The sequence below is a fragment of the Aquarana catesbeiana genome, linkage group LG02, assembly GCF_042186555.1.
Source record: "Aquarana catesbeiana isolate 2022-GZ linkage group LG02, ASM4218655v1, whole genome shotgun sequence".
NCBI lineage: Eukaryota > Metazoa > Chordata > Amphibia > Anura > Ranidae > Aquarana > Aquarana catesbeiana.
In genome coordinates, this window is record NC_133325.1 from 662,133,138 (window position 1) to 662,150,538 (window position 17,401).

The 17,401-nt window shown below is 41.7% G+C and overlaps 1 protein-coding gene across 1 annotated transcript in view; it reads right to left on the reverse strand.

The window, feature by feature from the left end:
* The window catches only part of DPH1 (diphthamide biosynthesis 1), a 444,182-nt gene that overhangs the window by 123,552 nt on the left and 303,229 nt on the right, over window positions 1-17,401 (reverse strand). Inside the window, exon 5 of the mRNA XM_073616616.1 lies at window positions 10,281-10,435. Coding sequence (XP_073472717.1) covers window positions 10,281-10,435 — 155 coding nt within the window. The remainder of the gene's footprint in view (window positions 1-10,280; window positions 10,436-17,401) is intronic.

Below are 17,401 nucleotides of genomic sequence, written 5' to 3' on the forward strand. Positions count from 1 at the left end.
ACAAAACCTGGCCTAGGCCATCTTCTGGATCATTTGTTCATGTCTTTCACTGGCCCTTTTATTTGGTTTTCAGCAGCCTCCAAAGGCTTGAACAAATATTCTTCGTGAGCACATTAATCACTAAATGTTCACTGCATGGCAAGCTCAGATGTGAAGGTCTGTATGTTCTATCCTTTATATCCCTGAAAAGCATCTACGTTGCCACAGCTCTTGCCTTAACCCATTCTCATTCCTGCAGTTGCAGCTCATCACCTAAAGCGGAATCACAGCAAAACAAATGTGTCAAATCACTTTTCTTCCAACGCATGGGTTAATCTGCAGTTTTGTGTGTCTACTTAACATTGGTTACATTCTACGTATAAGTAGTAGTACAGTCTAGGTTTCTATATTAGCGGTCTTTTCTCCTTGATTCTGAGCATCAATGATACACTACGTTGTCAAGGGGCTAAAGCACAACAATGCAGTTTCAATAAAGTTTGAAAATGAAATGTTTGGGCACTGCAGCAGAATAATGACCTTGAAAACAGGTTGGATTTAATTAAATGCGTATGTTTTCCTACAACCTTTTCTTTTTTTTTTGATAGGCCCACTACTTTGATTCTTTTGACATTCACTCTCAAACATGTGACACTGAACATGCAGGAAATAGTCTTTCATGGGTCAACAGAAGAGCATCTTTATATATATATTTATATATATATATATATATATATATATATATAAAAATATGTATACACACACACACAATATATATTGTAAAGTTTAGGGGATAATAGCTCCACGGGACCAAGTGCATAAACCGTTTAAACTTTAAACAAAAAGGCTTTTATTTGTAAGCAAATCAAAAATAAAGCTTCATTCAGCACACAGCACAAAAATATAAAACAAAGTCCGCTTATCTTCAGCATAAAATACAGTCCGCTTATCTTCAGCACAAAGGAAATTAAAGAAAAGGCACATACAATTTGTGGCCGGGTCTTCACCCCAGAGTTTTACGAGTCCTTGTTGAATCTTTAGCAGCTTCCAAACAGATACACAGCTCATCACGACAGGTGTAATCACCTACTCCTCCTCACCACCACCTCTAACGCTACTTCCTGTCTTTTATGAGCTGTTTCCTGGAGACCTTTAACCCCCTGTGTGCTGAATCCCTGTAGTCAGGGGTGGAGGCTCTTTCCCACCCGAATATCACTTCAGAGCCTCCCAAATAACTCTCTATTAAGACAGAGAGGACTGCGAGTCAGTCCTTTCCTGATTGACTCTACTCCCGGGAATTCCTCACCCATTCTGGTTGACCCCCTGAACACCACCGCACTTCCCTTAAAGGGACCATACCCCAAATATCAGTGAAATATAGCACCCATCTAGGACCCAACCTTGGCGTCCTGTACAATATATATATGATAATGAGTACATCCCAACAGATTTTTCAGAGAACCTTTACTTTCTCTGATGAGAAGGGTTGATGAAAAATCACCATGCAAGTTCACTGCAGTTAGCTAAAGAAGTAGAGAACCAAATTGGGGTGATTGCTTCCCGTGACACAATACAGCGTAGGAATACAATACTGCAGAGGAATGGCATGCATGGGTGTCGTCCATGAAGGAAGCCTCTCCTAAAGCCCATTCACAAAAAAGCCCACCTAGAGTTTGCCAGGGCCCATGTTGAAAAAGAAGAAGACTACTGGCACTCTGTACTCTGGAGTGATGAGACCAAGATAAATGTTTTTGAAATGGATGACTTCAAAACTGTATGGTGTCGCAAAGGTGAGAAGTTCAAAGAAAAATGCATGGTGCCTACAGTGAAACATGGTTGTGGCAGTGTCCACTGGGGCTGCATGAGTGCTGCTGGCGTCGGGGAGCTGCATTTCATTGATGGTATCATGAATTCACAGATGTACTGCTCTATATTGAAAGAGAAGATGCTACTATCACTTTGTGCCCTTGGTCATTGTGCACTTTTCCAACATGACAATGATCCAAAGGTCACTGTTGCATTTCTGAAGAAGAACAGGGTGAAAGTGATTCAGTGACCAAGTATGTCTCCTTATCGGAACCTAATCGAGCATCTATGGGGAATTCTGAAGAGACAAGTTGAGCATCACTCTCCATCCAGCATCCAGGCTCTAAAAGAGGTCGTTCTTGAAGAAAGGAAAAAGATAGATGTTGCAAGATGTTGCCAACTTGTTCATTCCATGCCTAGAAGACTTGGTGCTTTCCTTACAAATCACGGAGGTCATATAAAATACTAGCTGTAGTAGTTTTTGTAGTGGGGTATATTCATTTTTGCATCAACGAATTTGAGTAAAACTTGAGTAAAAAAGATTTTGTAATCTAAGTTATATTATTAAGCTATCTTTTTTAATGTAATGAGCTAAACTTTCTATAGAGCTCAGTTTTGTCAAAATTTTGGAAATTATTGTGTTCATCGAGATATTATTGTGTTCATCGAGATATTGATTAAAATCTTACCTTTTCAAAAGAGGTGTACTAATTTATGCTGGGCATAAATTAGTACACCTCCTCCTCCTGGAGGAGCTTAGGACGTTCAGTGCTGCAATACACCTGAAGGTTAACAGCAGCTGTTTCTCAATAGGAAACTTCGTCCACAGCGGCTGACTGCAATCTGCATATTTGAATGCTTCTAATAGACAGGGAGTTTGTGAGTGTATCTCTTGTCCCTGTTTTGCTTGTGCACTATCTAGTAAGTTCACTGCACAATGATCTATTTTTTCTTTGCTTGCTTTGTATAAAACCTTTATCCTGAGAGCCGAATCACCAGCAGTATTATGGCTGAAGTTTGATGCAAGAAAAACTAAATATCTTGAGACAAACGATCTAACCCAGTGAGTCAATCAATCTGGATTAAGGGAAGGAACTGTTTAATTATTTTTACTTTCCCCCATTATTTATCTCTATCTGGACATTGTACTCAGAGTGTCATTATTATTTTATTTATATTCACCGTCACATCACCAATTTGAAGATTTATTTTGGCAATTTTAACACATGTATTAGCACCATAATTATTTATTTATTTTATTCACATGTATGCATTTTTTATTCCTGGATTTAAGCTTAGTCGCAGCAGCATATTGTGCACTATTTATTTAAAGCGCATCAATTTTATACTTAGTACTATTTGTTTGGTTATCTGATCACCCTATATTGATAGCTTTAATTTACTGATTTTATTATAGCACTAACTATATTGGTTTATATATATTTTTTAGCACAATTTATTTATATCACACATATCTATCCACATCAGCGCTTGGTTTTTATTCATTCATTTTTTTTAGTGTAAATTTGCTGTCTTCTCAAAATAACTCAACACACAGCCATTAATGTCTAAGCAGCTAACAAAAGAGAGTACACCTCTAAGTGAAAATGTCTGAATTGGGCCCAATTAGCCATTTTCCCTCCCTGGTGTCATGCGACTCGTTAGTGTTACAAGGTCTCAGGTGTGAATGGGGAGCAGGTGTGTTAAATTTGGTGTTATCGCTCTCACTCTCTCACACCGGTCACTGCAACAGGCCTCGCCATGGTCGACCAAAGAAGTTGAGAGCATGTGTTCAGCGTCATATCCAGAGGTTGACTTTGGGAAATAGACATATGAGTGCTGCCAGCATTGTTGCAGAGGTTGAAGGGGTGGGGGGTCAGCCTGTCAGTGCTCATACCATATGCCGAACGCTGCATCAAATTGGTCTGCATGGCTGTCATCCCAGAAGGAAGCCTCTTCTAAAGATGATGCACAAGAAAGCCCGCAAACAGTTTGCTGAAGATAAGCAGACTAAGGACATGGATTACTGGAACCATGTCCTGTGGTCTGATGAGACCAAGATTACTTATTTGGTTCAGATGGTGTCAAGCGTGTGTGGCGGCAAACAGGCGAGGAGTACAAAGACGAGTGTGTCTTGTCTACAGTCAAGCATGGTGGTGAGAGTGTCATGGTCTGGGTCTGCATGAGTGCTGCCGGCACTGGGGAGCAACAATTCATTGAGGGAACCATGAATGGCAACATGTACTGTGACATACTGAAGCAGAACATGATCCCCTCCCTTTGGGGACTGGGCCGCAGGGCAGTATTACAACATAATAACGACCCAAAACACACCTCCAAGATGACCAGTGCCTTGCTAAAGAAGCTGAGGGTAAAGGTGATGGACTGTCTAAGCATGTCTCCAGAACTAAAACCTATTGAGCATCTGTGGGACATCCTCAAATGGAAGATGGAAGAGCGCAAGGTCTCTAACATCCACCAGCTCTGTGATGTCGTCATGGAGGAGTGGAAGAGGACTGCAGTGGCAACCTGTGAAGCTCTGGTGAACTCCATGCCAAAGAGAGTTAAGGTAGTGCTGGAAAATAATGATGGCCACACAAAATATTGACACTTTGGACCCAATTTGGACATTTTCGCTTAGGGGTGTACTCACTTTTGTTGCCAGCAGTTTAGACATTAATGGCTGTGTTGAGTTATTTTGAGTGAACAGCAAATTCACACTGTTATACAGCTGTACACTCACAACTTTACATTGTAGCAAACTATCATTTCTTCAGTGTTGTCATATGAAAAGATATAATAAAATATTTACGAAAATGTAAGGGGTGTACTTACTTTTTTGAGATACTGTATATATGGACCTTGCTTTGTGCACTGGTCCAAATCGTATGGTGGAGGGTGGATTATGGTGTGGGATTATTTTAAGGGTTAGGCTTGGCCCCTTAGTTCCAGTGAAGGGAACTCTTAAGGCGTGAGCATACCAAGACATTTTGGACAATTTCATGCTCCCAACTTTGTGAGAACAGTTTGGGGCTTGCCCCTTCCTGTTTCAACAAGACTGCGCACCAGTGCACAAAGCAAGGTCCATAAAGACATGGATGAGCGAGTTTGGGGTGGAGGAACTTGACTGGCCTGCACAGAGTCCTGACCTCAACCCGATAGAACACCTTTGGGATGAATTAGAGCGGAGACTGCAAGCCAGGCCTTGTCCAACATCAGTGCCTGACCTCACAAATGCGCTTCTGGAAGAATGGTCAAACATTTCTACAGACTCACTCCTAAACCTTGTGGACAGCCTTCCCAGAAGACTTGAAGCTGTTATAGCTGCACAGGGTGGACCAACTCAATATTGAACCGTACGGACTAAGACTGGGATACTATTAAAGGTAGGTGTCCCAATACTTTTGACAATATAGGGTATATATGTATATTGTATAATACATTTTAGGAGAACTTGTGGCTTGTCAATGCAAGGGAAAGCAACAGATTCAGCAGCACAGAAAAATGTTTAGTTCTTTCATGTATGAGGGAACCTATGACTCACTCCCCTCCCTATCATATGACAGCACTGGTGCTTGGTAAATGGGTGTTTAGGCACCCAGGGTTTTCACATGATGAGTGTCCTCAGTGTCAGGGCTGGCTCAGCCCTTCCTTCTCTGAGCTGGGCGCTCAGCTGTCGGCTAATTGCCAGCTCTCATCTCTCTCCACAGTTAACCAGCTGTTGTGGATCTGCTCGTCAGTTCAGCCTACGTAAAGATCTCCAGCTCACTTCATTCCTGTCTTTGCCTTGGTCACATCTCCTGCGTTCCTGTTTAAAGACTGGCTTTGCTGACATCCCTTCTGGCTCCCTTCTTATCCCGCTTGCTGTTCCTCTACTTGGATCCCTGACTTCTGGCTTGGCCGATTACCCGATCTGGTTACTGAACTCTGGCTTGGCTGACTACCCGATCCGCTTACTGGACTCTGGCTATGCTTTGACTACGCTTACTCTATTTACCTTTTTATTTTTATTAATAAACAAGTGTGATTTTACTGTACTTCTGTCTCGGTCTGGTTCATGATTTCTGACACTCAGCCCTGTGTAAGCTTTAGGCTGTGACTTTGTGCTTATATGGGGCTTCCTCTATTTGCTCCAGGCAGGCAAAGGAGCAGAGGAAGAGGGAAGGGAGGGCAAATATAAGTAGCTGGTAGGGCTGCTATTGAAGTGAACTAGTTTCTTTGTCCTGTAAGGCCAAGTCTAAAGTATTTCCTATACAATAAGTTTTATGCTTCAAATATCATAGAGCTCAAACAGTTGTTGTCCAAAGAAAAAGTACTGCTATAGTACTGTAAAAGTACTTGGAAACCCATAAACAAGTATTTTTTTATTTAAAGGATTCTTTGTTCAGTGTGAAGGTTTTTAGAAGACATAAAATATGGTTCAGCATTGTATACAAATATAGAACACGGCATTTCAGATTTAGCTCTGAAAAGGTCAAATCTAGTGTGAACAAAAATGTTACTGCAATACCATCATGTACTATTTAGCATAGACAGTCATAACTTCTTCAGAGGAGTCATTCAGTCGTCGTGTATATGTACATTTAGTTAACCCTTTGTCAGACCATTAGTACTGGTCCAAGCCCGTCGGTACCTGTGCATCTCTTTAAATGAATTTCCCTGTAGAAAACCGTAAATTTGAGGCTCTCCCTAAATTAAGACTGATCCCACCTCATCTGGTGCTCAGCCCCACCTTCTGTCACTGAATCTTCAAATGCCTGCACTTCGGTGGCTTGTATCAGGACATAAAGTATAACCTTATATTTTACAGGTATATATATTATATTTCAGGAAATTGACTAAGTAGTAAAGAAAAGATAACAATGACAGCCCCAATATGTAAGTGACAGCTACATTGACTGAATCCTTGTGAGTGGTGTTAATTGGCTGTTTACAGGTTACTGCTACAAAGTTTTACCAAAATTTCCTTAACCGCTTCAGCCCCGGAAGATTTTACCCCCTTCCTGACCAGAGCACTTTTTGCGATTCGGCACTGCGTCGATTTAACTGACAATTGCGCGGTCGTGCGACGTTGTACCCAAACAAAATTGACGTCCTTTTTTTTCTCACAAATAGAGATTTCTTTTGGTGGTATTTGATCACCTTTGCGGTTTTTATTTTTTGCACTATAAACAAAGAAAGAGCGACAATTTTGAAAAAAAAAAAAAAAAAAAAAAAGCATTTTTTTTACTTTTTGCTATAATAAATATCCCCCAAAATATATAAAAAACAGTTTTTTTCCTCAGTTTAGGCCGATATGAATTCTTCTACATATTTTTGGTAAAAAAAAAAAAAAAAAATAGCAATAAGCATTTATTGATTGGTTTGCGCAAAAGTTATAGCATTTACAAAATAGGGGTTAGTTTTATGCCATTTTTAATTTTTTTTTATTAGTAATGGCGGCGATCTGCGATTTTTATCGGGGCTGCGACATTATGGCGGACACATCGGACACTTTTGACACTATTTTGGGACCATTGTCATTTATACAGCATGCAGCGGTCGGCAAGTGGTTAATTACGGCCCTTTCACACTGGCAGACCAATTGGGTATATCTGTCAGTTTTTAATGCAGACCCGATCGGACCCTCCAGTCTCCTCTATGGTGTGGCGGGTGTCAACGGACACATGTCCGCTGACATCCGTCAACATCTGATCCATCCTATCTGCCAAAAACAGACAGATGGGGATCCATTCCCCAGCACCTGGCGAATTGAATCGGATGGCAGTTGGGTGTAAACGGACAGGTGGTCCATTTACATCTAGCTGCCCATAGAGGAGAGTGAGCAGTGTCTGTTCTGCCTAAGCGAAGTGGACACTGAACAGCCATCCGCCTGCTCGGTGGGGATCACTGGACAGATTCCCTGCTGAGCAGGCGAACTCCAACGGAGCCTGCCTCGTTTGAAAGGGGCCTAAAGCTACCCAGCTGTATGCAAATCCTATAATGTCTAATTTAGGATACTGTGGAGTAATTCATTCTCAAAGATCACAACATAGGCAGTGAAGCTGGTTTCTCATAGCTTTCAGCACCTGTTGTTTGTTTATATTGGAAGGTTGGCAGACATAGGGTGGGTAAAGAAAAGAATAACCCCTATTTAAAATAATCACATTTTGTTGCTTTGCATCCTGAAATAAAGACCGACATTTTTTGTTTTATCCAGCTGTATTTACTAGTGCAACTCATAACATCCAAGTGAAAGATATAACACCAACATGTCAGTAAAAATGAATAAAAAACAGAATCACTGAGTTGGAAAAAGGATCAACCCCCCCCCCGTCAGTAATTTGTTGCACCACATTTTGCTTTAATTACAGCCACGCAATTACACAGATATGTATCTACTAACTTTGCACATCTATACAGGATAAAGACACTAAGAGATGTGTTGGCAGCAGGCACTTTACTATCCTTTGCAGCACTTAGCACCAAATTCCATTTACCAGGGTCAATGATCTTTAGATACTTCCAGCTGCGGGCATGCAATATGGGCCCAATTCTTTTCTCCACCTAATCTAAAAATGGATTCCACTGAGGAATTACTAGCCCAGGAATCCCTATCCAAACCCCTATCTGCCCTATACTTTGATCTGCTTAGTGCAGATTCTCACCAGGATGACGAGACTCTGGGACAAATGGAAGACTGACATACCTGACCTTGACAGAGAGAACTGGGAGGATTGCTTGGGAAAAAGTGCCAAACTGTTGATCTCATCCCGGGATAGGTTGATCCAAAGATCCCAGGATTGTACTCGCTGCAGGGGGGCTGTTGGTACTTATATGCACATGTTCTGGACCTGCCCGAGAGTAGGCAGCTTCTGGGGTGAGGTGATTGATATTATAAATTCCCATCTTCAACTGGACCGGTCAACCCGGAGTTGCTGCTATTAGGGGTGAACGATGATGACCAGAGGCCTAGATGTACCAAACTGTTAATCTTTTACTTATTGTAGTATGCAAAGAGAGAGATTGTCCTTAAGTGGAATTCCCGTTCCCCCCCCCCTCCGTAGTCTTGTGGGAAAATGTTATAAATGCGGCACTTCCTATGTATAAAATGACATACATCAGCAGGAATTGCCCCAGAAAATTTGATAGGGTGTGGCTGCTGTGGACGGCATAGGGAGGGATGGCCTTGTTCCTCCCTCTGCGTGGTGCGCGGTTGAGCCCCTCTTTTGATGTACTCCGTATTGGATACTGTAAATGGGTGTTGAAGGTGGGGTATTTGCAATTACTATTGATCTTTAACCGCTTGCCGACCACCTAATGCCGATTTACGTCGGCAAAATGGCACGGGCAGGCAAAAGGGCGTACCCGTATGTCCCTTTGAATTTGCCGCCTAGCATGGGCGTGCGCCCGCGGGTCCCGTGAACTCAATGTTCGCCGGCGGCCCGCAACTGTGGCGAGGAGAGGCAGAACAGGGAGATGCCTATGTAAACAAGGCATTTCCCTGTTCTGCCTAGCAACATGACAGGGAGCTAATGTTCCCTGTCATCGGGAGCACTGATCTCTGTCATGTTGCAATGAGCCCATCCCCCCTACAGTTAGAACACATTCAGGGAACACACTTAACCCCTTGATCGCCCCCTAATGTTTAACCCCTTCCCTGCCAGTGTCATCTATACAGTAATCAGTGGCTATTTGTAGCTCTGATCGCTGTATAAATGTCAATAGTCCCAAAATAGTATCAAAAGTGTCCGATCTGCCTGCCATAATGTTGCAGTCCCGATAAAAATCGCAGATCGCTGCCATTACTAGTAAAAAAAAAAAAAAAAAATAATAATAATGCCATAAAACTATCCCCTATTTTGTAGACTCTATAACTTTTGCGCAAACCAAAAAAAAAAAAGAAATTTGCACATCTAGACTTTCAATATTTCCCCACTCTTCTTTGCAGAACTGCTCAAGTTAAGTTAAATTTGATGGTGACCCTTTGTGGACTGCAGTCTTCATGTCATTCTGCAAGAGTCGCGCGTTGCGATTGCAACACAATTTGCAGTGTGATTAGGGTGCCATAAGAAGTAATGGCATCGCAAACGCGTCCCATGTTTTGCAGCGATTTAAAATAGCATGTGGAATCGCTGCGATTTTGCCTATGATCAGGTGTGAATGGAGCCTAACTGCTGTTCAGGGAATCTGGGCTTCAGCAAAATGGCAGTATCCAGCAAGAAGAAACCGGAGCAATGTTGGAGGCAATTTACAGCACACACTATTTTTGGTGGCATAATTATTAATGTGGAATTTATGTTCCTTCCTAAAGAACATTCTTTTTAAGTTTGCTTGTAAGCTTTTATTAAGTTTTTATGAGTAAAGTTCCGTTTTAAGAATACGGAAGTACTTTAATGTCAGCAGTCTGAGCACAGTAATTCCTATACGTCTGCTGCCACCACTATAATTCTTAGAGAATGAGCTCTCTCGTGTCTGTGTCTAATCTTTTACTGAAACGGGCATAGACTCATATTTACCTGAAGTGCAGACACAAACTGGATGGTGCTGACGAAGGCGATTGAGGCTCCCTGTTGAAAGTTGAAGCGTATTGTGTCCACAAAATGTGATGTATCAATCTTAACATCAACAAAGACATACAACATCTTTATTCCATGTGTGGCATCAATAGGGACTGTGAAATTAAAAAGCAGAAGTTAGATATACAGAGCGCTTCAAAACATACAATACACACATGTTCAACAACAAACCAAATCACAGTAAAGTTTGTGTATTAATGGGTTGGTCTATTTAAACGAATAAATCATTTTTTTTGTAGACCCTAGCAACTGGAACAGTCATCTAAGGGTTCAAGGTCAAACTTTCAGGTCACGCTAAAAACATCCATACTCCTTTCCTAAAGTTTTAAATTTTCCAGTGATGTTCCCTGTAGAATAAATTAAATGAAAGCACCAACAAGTATTAGGAGACCCTCAAAAATTGCCTTCACCGGCTTGGAGGACCTGAGAACTCCTGAGCTGAAATCTCACTGCAAGAGTAACAGAGACATAAGTTGGTGGTTCCTAAATGGAGGTTCAAACTTCTTCTGGAGGTCACCACAACTGGTAAGCAGATGCTGGCAAAAGCTTGGAAAACCCCCAGGTTGTTCCTCACTGAAACAAATAATAGGGTCACGCAAGCCATGATTTGTAAAAAAATTTAAGCCACCTTACAGGATGCAGTATCTGTGTACACCAAGCTTTGGTGCCCTTGGTTTGGCCATTTTCTTCCCCCAGGATTTGATGAGTCCTTGCTTGAACCCTGCAATGCTCTCCTAAACACTCACGCCTAATCAGTATTTAGTTTGTGTCTACAGGCTAACCACTGAGACCCCTTCCTCCACCCCTCCTCTCTTTCCCCCCTTTCTTTCTATACTTACGCAAATGTTCAGCTTTTGTACTGTACTCCGTGTTACTGAGCACTACTGCATTTATCAATCTAAACTTATGCTCTTTGTATCCAGCAAATCCATTTAAATAGTATTGTAACAATAAACTCTATGTTCCTTGCTATGTATTAGAAAAAAATAAAAAATTAACCAGGAAAAGAAGTTGGTGGGTGTTTCAACAGAGCTGTACAGACACAAGGCTAAAATACCACTTCTGGGTGAACCAACCAATCCTTCCAAACAGTCCTGGAAGCATTCTTCTAATTTCTAACGCTGGAAGAATTATTTCTTCCTTTTACAATCCCTGCCCCCATAGAATTAATCATCAGTTGGTGCAAAATCAGTCAAAGGGTTAACGATCAAATCCAGCCAGATATAAAAGATGCAAATTATAGCAGCTCTGCATTTGCACACATAGTACATACTATTAAATATATATATATATATTTTTTTTTTAATGCAAGCAGTGTAACTACCTGAATTTGGCCTGGTATTAGCCACTTGCAATTCACTGTACAACAGAGCTCAGACTGGGAGAGGAACAAGCAGCACAAGGAGCCAAACAGTTGTGCTGCAGAAAACAGAGTGACAGATTGGGGAGCACATTAGTCTGCCGATTCTCCTTTCTCTGTCCAGTCACAGACTGGGGGAGGAAAAAGACCCGCAAGGGTTACTTCACTACAGCAATAAAGAATTAGGATTTCTGCCCTACCAGACAGGGCTGCAGTGTGTGGCAGGGCTGTGTAAAGTGTAAAGCTTAAAGCGGGGGTCCACCTAAACCGCCAAAAAAAAAAAAAATATTAAAAGCCAGCAGCTACAAATACTGCAGATGCTGACTTTTAATACATGGCCACTTACCTGTCCCAGGGTCCAGCGATGTCGGAAGGCGACGTCGAGAACCCGCTCGGTTCTCGGCAGCTGCCGCCGCCATCCTAGGTTAGGGAATCAGGAAGTGAAGCGTTGCGGCTTCACTTCCCGGTTCCCTACTGCGCATGCGCGAGTCGCGCTGCGCATCGTAACTGGTCCCCGCTATCTCCTGGGAGCTGTGTGTTTCCCAGGAGACAGCGCGGACTGACAGGAAGAGGCATAGACTCCCATGGGAGTCTATGCCGGAAGTGGGTGCAAATACCTGTCTTAGACAGGTATCTGCACCCCCCTCCCCCCTGAAAGGTGCCAAATGTGACACCGGAGGGGGGGAGGGTTCCAAAAAGCGGAAGTTCCATTTTTGTGTGGAACTCCGCTTTAATGTGTTACTAAACCCAGAACCTGCATTCACTATATGTGGTCTCCCACAATACACAGAACATGGAAATGCAATTATTTTAGTAAATATAAACTGCTAAACACCTTTTCTGATCAGCAGTTAGAGCAGTCTTGTGACTTCTATCAGTGTCTGGTTAAAGCTTGTAGGAGGAGTTTTTATTCTCTACTGAGCCTCTGTCTGGACAGTGCTGATTGACCCTGTGCTGATCACATGCACTCTCCCAAGAAAAAAACAACAGCTCTCTAGCAATACACACCAAACTGAGCATGTGCAGCCTGACTCCCAATGCTCTGTTCTATCAGAAGATGGATTGGAGTCAGTTAAAGAAGGGGAGGATCAGAGATGACCGGATTACACAGTCTTTATACACAATGCATAGGATTAACCCCTAGATTCCACAGTGAGTATAACAAGCATGCTTTACTGCATACACAGACTGATTTTACTGTTGTGGGTTTAGTAACAATTTAAAGTAAGATTCACAGAAATAAATTCATTTGCAGGTAAAACATCTGCTTTATGTGTTTCTGTGTACAGGTGATACTCGAAAAATTAGAATATCGTGCAAATGTTCATTTATTTCACTAATGCAACTTAAAAGGTGAAACTAATATATGAAATAGACTCATTACATGCAAAGCAAGATAGTTCAAGTCGTGATTTGTCATAATTGTGATGATTATGGCTTACAGCTCATGAAAACCCCAAATCCACAATCTCAGAAAATTAGAATATTGTGAAAAGGTGCAATATTCTAGGCTCAAAGTGTCCCACTCTAATCAGCTAATTAAGCCATAACACCTGCAAAGGGTCCCTGATCCTTTGAATGGTCTCTCAGTCTGGTTCAGTAGGAATCACAATCATGGGAAAGACTGCTGACCTCACAGTTGTGCAGAAAAACATAATTGACACCCTCAAGAAAGCCTCAAAAGGTAATTGCAAAAGAAGTTGGATGTTCCCCAAGTTCTGTATCAAAGCACATTAATAGAACATTATGTGGAAGGGAAAAGTGTGGAAGAAAAAGGTGCACAAGCAGCAGGGATGACCGCAGCCTGGAGAGGATTGTCAGGAAAAGGCCATTCCAAAGTGTTGGGGACTTTCACAAGGAGTTGACTGAGGCTGGAGTCAGTGCATCAAGAGCCACCACACACAGACGGATCCTGGACATGGGCTTCAAATGTCGTATTCCTCTTATGAGGCCACTCCTGAACAACAAACAATGTTAGAAGCGTCTTACCTGGGCTAAAGAAAAACAGACATGGTCTGTTGCTCAGTGGTCCAAAGTCCTCTTTTCTGATGAGAGCAAATTTTGCATCTCATTTGGAAACCAAGGACCCAGAGTATGGAGGAAGAATGGAGAGGCACACACTACAAGATGCTTGAAGTCCAGTGTAAAGTTTCCACAATCTGTGTTGATTTGGGGAGCCATGTCATCTGCTGGTGTTGATCCACTGTGCTTCATTAAGACTAGGGTCAACGCAGCCATCTACCAGAAGATTTTGGAGCACTTCATGCTTCCTTACGCAGACAAGCTCTATGGGGATGCTGACCTCATTTTCCAGCAGGCCTTGGCACCTGCCCACACTGCCAAAAGCACCAAAACCTGGTTCAATGACCGTGGGGTTACTGTGCTTGATTGGCCAGCAAACTCACCTGACCTGAACCCCATAGAGAATCTATGGGGCATTTCCAAGAGAAAGATGAGAGACATGAGACCGAACAATGCAGAAGAGCTGAAGGTCGCTATTGAAGCATTCTGGTCTTCCATAACACCTCAGCAGTGCCACAGGCTGATAGCTTCCATGCCACGCCACACTGAGGCAGTAATTGCTGCAAAAGGGGCCCATACCAAGTACTGAGTACATATGCATACTTATACTTTTCAGAGGTCCGATATTGTTCTATGTACAATCCTTGTTTTATTAATTGCATGTAATATTCTAATTTTCTGAGATTGTGGATTTGGGGTTTTCATGAGCTGTAAGCCATAATCATCACAATTATGACAAATCACGGCACGGAACTATCTTGATTTGCATGAAATGAGACTAGATATTAGTTTCACTTTTAACCGCTTGCCGACCGCCGCACGACGATGTACGTCCAAACTTTGAAGGGGTATATTGTTGTTATGGCAGCAGCTAGCTGCCATAACACCAGTATCCCCGTTGTCGTGCGGCGGCCGGCTTTCATATAAAAGTGGTCCCTGCAGCGGATTCGCCGCCAGATCACTTTTATCGGTGGCGGGAGAGGGGCCCCCCGCCGCGAACCGGTGCCCTCCGCCGCTTACCGGAGCCGTCGGTAGCGGCGGAGGCAATCGCATCCGTCTCCGTCTTGTGCCTGGAGACCAGTGAGGCTAAGATGGCGCCCACTTGTCTCCATGACACTGCTAAGCGGAAGCGACGTCAAAACGTCACTTCAGTCCACGCTCCTTAAAGGCACATTTTTTCAAATGTAATTTTTTTAATTACTTTTTTTTTTTTTTATTGCATCTTAGTGTAAATATGAGATCTGAGGTCTTTTTGACCCCAGATCTCATATTTAAGAGGTCCTGTCATGCTTTTTTCTATTACAAGGGATGTTTACATTCCTTGTAATAGGAATAAAAGCGACACAATTTTTGTTTTTATTAAAAAATAGTGTAAAAATAAATAAAATAATGTAAAATAAATAATTTAAAAAAAAAAAAAAAAAATTTTAAAACCCCCCCGTCCCAACGAGCTCACGCGCAGAAGCGAACGCATACGCGAGTAGCGTCCGCATATGAAAACGGTGGTCAAACCACACATGTGAGGTATCGCCGTGGCCGGTAGAGTGAGAGCAATAATTCTAGCCCTAGATCTCCTCTGTACCGCAAAATATGCAACCTGTAGAATTTTTTAAACGTCGCCTATGGAGATTTTTGAGGGTAAAAGTTTGACGCCATTCCACGAGCAGGCGCAATTTTGAAGCGTGACATGTTGGGTATCAATTTACTTGGCGCAACATTATATTTCACAATATAAAAAATAATTGGGCTAACTTTATTGTTGTCTTATTTTTTTATTCAAAATAGTAAATTTTTTCCAAAAAAGTGCGCTTTTAAGACCGCTACGCAAATACGGTGCAAAAAAAAGTATTTCAACGACCGCCATTTTATTCTCTAGGGTGTTAGAAGAAAAACCATATATAATGTTTGGGGGTTCTAAGTAACGTTCTAGCAAAAAAAACTGTTTTAAACATGTAAACACCTAAAATCCAAAACGAGGCTGGTCCTTAAGTGGTTAAGTTGCATTAGTGAAATAAATGAACTTTTGCACAATATTCTAATTTTTTGAGTATCACCTGTATTTAGCGGTCTGCTGGGAGTTGGCTGTTATTAGCATTTTTGTCTGCTCCTAGTAGCTAAATAGTGTTATCCTATATGTTCATGCACACTACTTTAGGCTATTAGTGTTGTTTGAGCTTCAGCATCTTGGAGCAGAAAAAAAAACAGTCTTTGTAGAGTTTTTGGGAGCATTTCCCCAGCAGAAAAAAAAAACACTAAATGCCCCTTAACGTTACTTAAACGCTCGCAACAGCTTTTTACGAGCAGTTTTTATTCTTCTTCATGTACTGTAAAACGTTAATAAAATAACGCTCCTAATAAAAAGCTACTAAAACACTACTAGAAGCCGGCACAAAAATGCTTTAATCAGCGTTTTTCATCCAGCAATTTTTTCTGGTGTTTTTTGAGCTTATAAAAAACACTAGTCTGCATGGAGCCTTAAAGCGGTAGTTAAGCCCGCTTTGTGATTTTTACCTACAGGTAAGCCTCTGATTAGTCTTACCTGTAGGTAAAATGAATATTTCCTAAACGGGCACCATTTAGGAGATATTCACACTGGATGCAGGCAGTGATGTCATTGGCGCATGCGCTCTGAAGGTTCGGCATACCGAGCACCATGCCAGAACCGAGGACTCCCGCGCACATGCATGGGGGTGACCTCATCGTGGCCCCAGCCCCCAGGGTCCACAAACCCAGAAGGAAGACCAGTCAGTGGTGACAGGGAGGAGGGCTTTGTTTTAAAGTGAGTACTTCATAATGTGCTAGTATGCGATGCATACAATATGCAATTCTCCTACAGAGAAACAAGTGCAGTTGTACCTCTGCAAGTGTGGTTGTGACAGAGCTTAGTAAATGAGAGGAAGCTCTGCTGACTTCCATCATCCAATCATGTGCAAGCAAAACATTTTTTTTCCCTTGCATGTGATTGGATAACCTTTGCAAAGTGAAGCTTCATCTCATTTACTAAGCTCTGGAGCAAGTGCACTTGCAGGTCTGTTTCCCTTTAGTAAATCAAAAACTGCAAAATTATTTTTAAAAAATTGTTTTGAATTGAAATGTAAAAACATAACATATTGTGACCAGTGACATAAAGCAGCTAAAAAGGGCAGTCTGCTAATAAGGTTCACAACTTTGGATAATCTGCTGTCATTCCCATAACATTTTCATTAGGCGCAGTCATACTGAATTCAACAAAACACTAGACAGTACTTTCAGGACCAAAATACTTCAGTTTTTTCAGTTCATTTAAAAATGATCCTGCAAACCAAATAGATTGTCAGTTGTAAGGTATTGTCATTGGTGAGGCTAAGCAGAGGAGCCAGGATTCCTATCTGAGAATGGAAGTCAGATATTGTGTTAGTAATAGATGGGGGAAAGCTTGTCTGATGCTATCTGAACATTTTTCAGCAAAATCATCTAGCAGGTTGTTTGTGATTATTTTTTTTGTGACTGCAAAACAGAAAGTTTTAGTATTGCAATATAGCGTGAATATAAAAAGTCTACACACCCCTGTTAAAATGTCAGGTTTCTGTGATGTAAACAAATGAGACAAAGATAAATCATTTCAGAAGTTTTTCCCCTTTAATGTGACTTATAAACTGTACAACTCAGTTGAAAAACAAACTGGAATCTTTTGAGTGGA